This window comes from Anolis sagrei, chromosome 5 (assembly GCF_037176765.1).
Source record: "Anolis sagrei isolate rAnoSag1 chromosome 5, rAnoSag1.mat, whole genome shotgun sequence".
NCBI lineage: Eukaryota > Metazoa > Chordata > Lepidosauria > Squamata > Dactyloidae > Anolis > Anolis sagrei.
Window position 1 is genome coordinate 148,564,718 of NC_090025.1, and position 8,584 is coordinate 148,573,301.

Genomic DNA, 8,584 nt, shown 5'->3' on the forward strand with positions numbered 1-8,584 from the left:
ACTTTTTTCAAATCCCACTAGATATATTGATCTTGAGGTTCTACTGAATTAGCCTTAGGTAAAACCTTGTAATATTTTTTTGTTTATTCAGTTTAAATTTTATCTACCAAATTAAAGACTCTTACTTTTTAGATTCACGGTAGGATTACAGAATCTGACGTAATAATTAATATAAATCGAGCTATAGTCTATTTTGGGAAAGCAGTATATGGAACAAAAACGGAAATTATCCTGTTGGGCTAAATAACCTGTTTTTCTAAACACCAGGCTTCATCGGTGCACTTCTGAATTCAAGCTGGCTTGAAGGTGCCAACAACTGATACAGGTTTTACAAGCCAGCTGCACTTGTGGCAGTCTCCCTTTCCTCTTAGACATGGCTGAACAGTGTTGACCCACGCATTTGTAACTTCTAGCCTAGTGATTACAGAAATTGAACTTTTCCAGAAAATGAAATCGAAATTTCAGTTGGTGAAAAATATGGTTGCTCATTTTTCAAGAAGCATTGCAAGGCAAAGAAGGTCATATAAAAACTGTGCTATGTTAAATGCAATGGCTACTTGTTTCTCAAACTTCTGGATACAATGTGCAGTCAGTCGCCAGTTTGACAATGGAAAATAGCTAAAAGAATCCTTCTCTTAAGTTAGTTACATTCAGATTTGAATACCATATATATGGTGTGCTGTATATACCATGGACTATATCTACCATGAGCCCCCACCAGAAAGATAAATGGATGTGATAATGGGAATATTATTCCAAAATAGCTGAAATATACTAAGCTGCTGACTCATGCTCTAGGTTCTGGAATGCATTGCTCAGTCAACTGAAATGAGGAATTACTCTTCATTATCCATATTCTACAAAAGGTTTTTACTTGTATTTGAACAAATCATATTTATGTGTTTTTTCCTTTTGGTTGGTGGGGATGAGGGAGAGAGCATTCTCGGTAGTGGCCCCTCAGCTTTGGAACGCCCTCCCCAGGGAAATTAGGCAAGCACCCACACTAATGTCCTTTAGGAAGGAACTGAAAACTTGACTATTCAAAAAGGCCTTCGACAATGGCTGAAGTAAAAATTCTTCACCACCAAACGGACTTCACGGCTCATATTGATCAATGCAATGGTTTGGATTTTTAAAAGCTTGTTGAAATTCTTTTATATAAAAATGTTATCTGTCAATTGTTTTGTGTTAATTTTGACTTGTTTTAATTCATTATGTCACCCAGTTGTTTTATGTATCTATTATGTTTTTATGATTGGGAGCCACTCCGAGTCCCTTGGTGTGAGATGGGGCAGGGTAAACATAAAGTGTTCTTCTTATTATTATTTTTTTATTATTACACTTGTGTTAGGTTTTATTGTCTGATGCCCTCAATAGTTATGTTATTAGGTTCTTGTGGGTTTTTTCGGGCTATAGAGCCATGTTCTAGAGGCATTTCTCCTGACGTTTCGCCTGCATCTATGGCAAGCATCCTCAGAGGTGTGAGGTCTGTTGGAAGTTATGTTATTCATTTTTTTTTTGGTTAGGTTTTGTTGTATAATCAGATACTACATTCATTTTTTAAAGCTGTCTTCAGTATACAACATTGTAAATAATTTGTGAGCACCCATTTTCAGTTGTAAGTCACTCTGATGTAGACAAGGATGCAATGTAATATGTATTTAGGTAACTTCCTAAGAACACAGCCATAACTAGTGAGGCCTCAAATATATACTGCTATAATCTTTAAAGAACAGATAGAGGAATAAAAACCAGGACTCAAATGCTACTTCTCTATACAAACCTATGATATGAACTAACTTTCCATGACAACAAGACAATTGCTAATCTCATGAACCATGAAAAAAGTTTATTTTGACTATGAAATTCCTTACACATTCATACATTTTTGCTATTTCTGTTTAACAGTGAAATTCAGTCCAAGAGTCCCATTTCCAAACTATTTGGGGATTCATTTTTAATTAGCAAAGGGATAACCCTGTCAATATCTTTATTTCATTTTTATTCTAGTGGACTAACATGGATATAAAGATCTAACTTTAAAACTTTATTTTGGTAGCCCATTTCATAATAAAGTAATGAATTACACAACCCCCTGCTTTGTCAAGTTGCTTTGAACTTCATACTCAACAAGATGCCAGTGTGGTTTATAAATGTTTGCTCCCCACTGCAGAATGTCTGAAAATATGATGAGCATATTTCACCTTCTGCAAAATGATATTGAGCAAAATGTGGTGCTATATGTAGTCCACTAAAAATTAGTAATATTTTTTTGGTAAATTTTATGTAATAATAAAAAGATAATTCATATTTTCTTACAAAAATAGATCTGAAGGCTCCTGTTTCATCTACTATCTGTGGTCAATTGAATGGCATATAAAACTAATGCTATTCATTTCTCTGACTCTTTACTCTCATGCGTAGATTGTTTTCCAAGCATTCTTAGGGTGAAGTGGACACTTCCTCAAGGAACTGTAAAGCCTACCAGGAGCAGCACTTTTTCCTGCTGTCTTATGGTGCTTTGCTTTGCCCTTCCAACCAGACATCAATCTTTCCTGCTGCTAATGTACAAGGAACTCTGGGACTTGCAGTTCTTGATACAATAGACCATGTCAAGTAGAAGAAAGGAAATCTGTCCCTCATTTTCACACAGTTCTAGCTTAACTGCACAAGAATACAGTCTCTATTCTACAGAAAGGTCTCAGGCTAGAGGTCAGCCAGGAGGCCCAGCAGTTCAGATGGTTGCTTGAGACTGCTTTATTACTACTTCTGATTAGTGAGATTTGCTGGAGCTAATCTGCACAATAGACACATAGATATGAGGCAATCTGTTTCTATAAATACATTCAGACATGATTTACAGCTTTCCTCATTTATTTTCCTTCATAATAATAGTAACCTCAACCATTAAAGGCACAAGTATACTGAATGCTCTCTTTCCATATGGGGGCTCTGATAACAAGATATACCAAGATATATCAAGAAAAGTTTGATTTATTTGTACATGAAAGGCGGGTGTTTGTTTCAAAAAATAATCCATAGCTCTGGACTAGCTTTGCTTAGTTTGGCTCAAAAAGACTGACAAGTCAGATGCTGAGTATAACTTGTTCACAAGAACCTTCTACTTTAGAAACACCAAAATTCGAAACTAGAACTGCCACCAGTCAACAACTATGTTGGCTCTTCTTCCAATTATACTTTACATCAACTATGTGAAAGCAGTACTTTGGATTTTTTCCATTTAGATAAGATCAAAAGTTATCTCTAAAAACAAAACCATGTTGTTATGGTACAGAAAGAAAAAACTAAAAATAACAATTCCCAACTGAAAGCCACATTTCTGCTTTCTCTTAAAGCACCAATTCACATATTGCAGTTTACTGAATAAAATTATGGCTCTTTTCCCCTAAGAAAATTAAATATTTTACTGTATCCATTTCTGTTGATTGTACTGTCAAACAGAACTCAATTTGATATGCACAAACAGAAAGTGGTCCACTCTTCATATATATATTTGGTCAGCAGTTGCAGCAACCAAATTTAAGTTGTCATTAAAAGAAGTCATTAATATTATTAAGGATTCAAGCACTAGTTGAATGCCATATCCTTACATTAAGTATATTTTAGCTTTATGTATATGAAGGCGTAAACTCAGAATTCAGAGAACAATATCCTGTACAGGTAGGGTGTGAACTGTAACATTCTCTCTTCCTTGTGTCATATCTTATTTAGACTGTAAGCCTGAGGGCAGGGAACTGTCAAATAAATAATTTGTAAGAAACTCTGGAAGCATGTGTGGCTGAAAAGCAGTGTATAAATAATCTGAATAAATAAAGCAGAGGAGCCACCTCACCCAAAGCCCTGCCAGACTCACACCAGCAGGACAGAAATGATGTAGAAGTAGCATTTCCCTCCCACTATCTGAGTTAAATTACACAACTTACTAGGACTGATATGTACCTCCTTCAACTGTGGTGACTGTACAAAAAAAAAAAAAAACTACCATGACCTAATCAACTGCAAGTTTAATTTAGTGTAACCTATTAAATAAATTGCTGGATGCTGGCACTTAAGAAAACCGCACTGGGCCCACAAAGCTGCAGGCACTGATATTATTTTGTTGATATTAAATGGCATGACATTCATTTTACATAACATCCAAAGCTGCAAGCCCCCCCCCCCCCCACTGTGCCATGTAGTTCCTCATTTTCAAATCCTAGATACACAAGAAGTTTAATCAAGCAACTCTAAGATTATTAGTTTCAAAGTTTGAAACAATTCTATGCAGCTTTAAATTACCTTCTTCAGACTGACTATGGTGACTCCAATTTTAGTGCAAAAACATGTATATGACACCAAGATAGTGAAGACTGGTAAACAGAACTACAGAGTCACAGTTCACTTATTACACTTTAAAAACAGTCACACATAGGATATAGTAGCAAATTCATTCTTTACTAACCCTACAGTGTAAGCAATTCTCATTTTTCAAAAATTATAATCTTACATATCCTTGTAGACTTCAACTAAAGTTGATGAGACTTGTTGATAAATAAGGTAAGTCATCCAAGCTTCGGGTTGTCCTTTCCAGTTATCTACATGCTAGCAGAAGAATTGCCAGGATTGTTTATGGTATCAAAGCCAAATATGTTGCTGTTATATTTGTACCCCACTTTTTCCCAGTTGGGACACAAAGCTGCTAACAACTTAAAAAGTAATATAGTTAAACAGACATTACACCAGTGGTACAGAAAAGAGAGCTAACATAGTCAAATCTGACACATTGAAATTCTATTACAGAAATTTGCTGGCTAAAGAGAAATCTTCACCATTACAGCAGCATCTTCTTACTGTCATTATAAGAAATTCTATAAATGTTGGTTCTTCTAGAACCTGTGAATAAATTAACATGTAGCCTAGTAAAATATGGTCTCAGCAAAAAAAAACAACAACCCTTCTCTAGGGTAATGAAACACAGCAGAGGTTTGCCAGTCAGCCTTTAGAGAAATTACTTTTACCACATTTTGCCATTAAAAAGGCAGTTTTAATTATTTTTTGATTTCTTCTTAGTACAATTCATCCTTTAATAAGACATGCTTGATATCTTTAAGCCTATTGTCTAAAGAACAGCATATTTCATTCAGTAGACTAGATTGGTTATACATCTTACACAACAATGAAAACAAAATATACATAACTTGTAAGCCAACTTTGCTATCTTGAACAAACACAAACAGGAATGCTTCCCTCATGCTTGTTTCATCATCTTGAATTTTTAATAAATACTAAAATGAAATCTATGCTTAAGAGATTACTAAAGGACTTAACTATGCAGTCTACTCGGAAGAGAATTTCTACCTGATTCAAAAATACATCCTAATTACTCCACCTTTGTTGAACTACCAGGACATCTGCCGTTCAAAACAAAACTCAAACTGTCAAAGTGATTATACTTGCTTTTCTGATACTCAGTGAGCTTAACATTGTTATTGCTCCTGGCCTATTAGCAGAACCTAGATCCATCCAAGCAAACCCGTATTATCTTCGGATTGCCACATCCCTTCCTTATTTGGCTAACATTCGGAGATTCCAATCAGATGCTTATAAAAGTTTAACGTGCCCAAAACATCCATTTTGAGAAAAGCGTCACAACTATTTTACCTTCCCCGAAACAACAGTTTTCAGAGATTTACCAAAGAAAGCAATGACATCCACACTAAATATTTTACAGCCACTTTTCATCTTTGAAGAAGTCATGTATGCTGGGCGGAAAGACTGGATTTGAGTTCAAGCCCCCAAAACAGAGGAAACTTTTATCAAAAAACTTTTTTAAAAAGTAAAAACCAGAGGCGGTTGGGGAGAAGGGAGTTGGACACAGGAAAGTGAGAGAAATTGCAGGTATTTTCTTGAAAGGACAAGAGGCAGCATGCACACTGCCAAAAGTCACAAAGGGGTTTCAATATTTAATAACTTTTTTGTGTGTTTGTCGCTTACAATGCCACAGCACTGTACGATACAGGAAACACAATGACATTAAATTAGGTGTGAAATCTTTTCCGAAAGTTATTAAAACATCAGGTGACTTTTGGCCCACTGTGTACAGATTTGGGAAACTTTAAAGGCAGGAAGTGGCAACCATTCAGAAGCCTGGAAGTGGGTGGAAAACCATCACTCCCCTATGTGAAGAGGTGGAGACGGTCTCTCTCCTTCCTGGGTGAGGGATGGAGGCCGCTTCAACCTTCCCCCAGATCCCATCCCTTGGAAAATAAGCCTCATTTCTTCCTCCAGTTCCCAAGAGCGCTGAGGAAAAGGGAAAGAAGATCCCGACTGCTTGATAGGGGGGAGGCCTAGCCGCCCACCTCAGCCACCTTTCAGCAGAGTCCAGCCTTCCCTCAGCGAAGGCCACTTCGCCTCAGGGATGGAAGAATGTCCCCTCTCGGCTCCCGTCCGAGGAGAGGTGAGGGAGGCCTCAGGGCCGCCCCAGGCTAGGCCCCGCCAGGCGAGGCCTCGGGCTGACTGACTGACGGGCTGACTGACCTGGTGCAGGGCGGTGAGCCCGTCCACATTGGCGTAGTTGATGTCGGCGCCGCGCTCCAGGAGCCGCAGCACCTCCTCGGTGTCTCCGCTGGAGCAGGCGGCCAAGAAGACGGCGCCGTCGTCGAACTTCACCTTGGTCTTCTTGCGCTTGACCACGGGCGGCTCCTGGTCGGTCTCGGAGCCGATCCAGCGCTTCAGCTGCTCGTTCCGCTTCTGCTTGGCGTCCGCCATCTTCATGCCCTGCCCGCTCGGTACTCGGTCCCCTTCTCCTCTTCCCTTCCTTCCTTCCTTCCCCCACTCTCCCTCTCTCTCTTTCCGCACCCAAGACCAGAAAGAGGCGGAGAAGCCAGAGCACCGCCTGTCTCCCACAAAGCACCGCGGCACCCTCTCAGCCGGCGCCCTCTTGCTTCGCCTCTTCCCACTACAATCCGGCCTCCCCCTCCTCCCTTCCTCGTCTGCGCATGCGCCCCGGTCGGTCTCCTGAGTGGCTCATCCAGTCGCCTCAGGCGGGCGTGGGGGCGTGGCTTTGCCCGGCTTCCTAGACGTAACCTCGCGAGATCTCCCTCATGTATATAAAGTCCCGCGAGTCAAGTTAACTTCTTGACGAGATTGAGGCTGAAAGGAAGGAAGGGAGGGGGCGATGGTGGTGACGCCCCCTCAGTTTAGACTCAGGAGCACGCCTCCAAATAGTCGAAAGAAGCGGGAACTGAGTGCCCCGTCATAGTCTGCCTAAGTCCTTTGTAGTTTGATGGGGCTCGGAGCTGATCTATTATTTTCCCTCAGCTCCGAATAAGGGCGTGTGGAAATGGAGCTTCTCCTCGCGTGCTTCCTGGATTCTCTTAGAATAGGCTGTTTTTGAGGGGGAGCGAAGTCCTCTGAGGAAATCGAGAGGAAAAGCCCATTGGCACAAAAAACAAGCAAATTCTGTGGTAGTTTTAGAGTTTTGCTGTCTTCCTAAGAGTCAGAAGATTCCACCTGAACATGAAGATGAACTTCTCAACCATAAGAGTTCTTCAACATTGGAGAGTAGGCTCCTTCTTTGAAGGCTTTTAAACAGAGGATGGGTGGCCATCTGTTGGGAGTTCTTTGATTGTGTTATACCTGCATGGCAGGAGGTTAGACTAGATGGCTTATGTCTCTTCCAACGCTAGGATTCCATTTGTACGATTTGGATTGTCTCAAGATTTTCATAATACAGCTTAAGCACCACTTTGCCAAAATCTACTCCAAATTCTGAAATTGCCTCTGTATGGCCGAGACACCTTTGTTTTCTAATGGTTCAGTATATGCAAACTAAAAATTCATGCACAAACTTATTTTAAAATGTGTATAAAATTACCTTTAGGCTATGTATGTATATAAGGTATCATAATAATAATAACTTTGGGGTGTTGTGTGGTTTCCGGGCTGTATGGCCATGTTCTAGCAGCATTTTCTCCTGATATTTTGCTGGCATCTTCAGAGACAGGGTTAAACACTGGTCTGTAGCTATTAAGGTTATCCAAGGAGGGCTTTTTCAGCAGTGGTCTAACTACTGCTTCTTTAAAACAGGACTGAAAATTCCTTTCTCAGAGAGATGCATTGATCATTTGTTGTACTTGAGATTGAATTGCATCTCTTCCCTGGACAACCAGGGTGTTTTTTTTCCTTTGTGTCAGGAGCGACTTGAGAAACTGCAAGTTGCTTCTGATGTGATATAATTGGCCATCTGAAAGGACCTTGCCCAGGGGACTCGGATTTGCTACCATCCTGTAGGATGCTTCTTTCATGTCCCCACATGATAGACGGGGGTTCACCCTGCTCCGTGGATTCAAACTGCCGACCTGTCAGTCAGCAGTCCTGCTGGCACAAGGGTTTAACCCATTGTGCCACCAGGGGCTCTGGACAACCAGCTAAGAAAGGCAGGGATCAAGAAAGCAGGTTGTCATCCTTACTTGCCTCCGCAGCTTGTCCACATCAGCAGTATTCACCAATTGAAACTGATCCAGTGTAATCCCATTCAGAGTTGTGGACACCTTGTCACTAGCTTCTGCTCCAATGATGCATC

General features: G+C 40.2%; 1 protein-coding gene across 6 annotated transcripts in view; it reads right to left on the bottom strand.

Annotated features, from left to right (window-relative positions):
- The window catches only part of PPP1R12A (protein phosphatase 1 regulatory subunit 12A), a 110,528-nt gene extending 103,542 nt beyond the window's left edge, over window positions 1-6,986 (bottom strand). For 3 of the 6 annotated variants that reach the window (XM_067469116.1, XM_067469115.1, XM_067469114.1), the window contains exon 1: window positions 6,538-6,986. In XM_067469116.1, the coding sequence (XP_067325217.1) occupies window positions 6,538-6,774 (237 nt within the window). In that variant the 5' untranslated portion in view covers window positions 6,775-6,986. The remainder of the gene's footprint in view (window positions 1-6,537) is intronic. The other 3 variants (XM_060777401.2, XM_060777400.2, XM_060777402.2) reach the window with 1 other exon arrangement.
- Window positions 6,987-8,584: the final 1,598 nt, after the last annotated feature.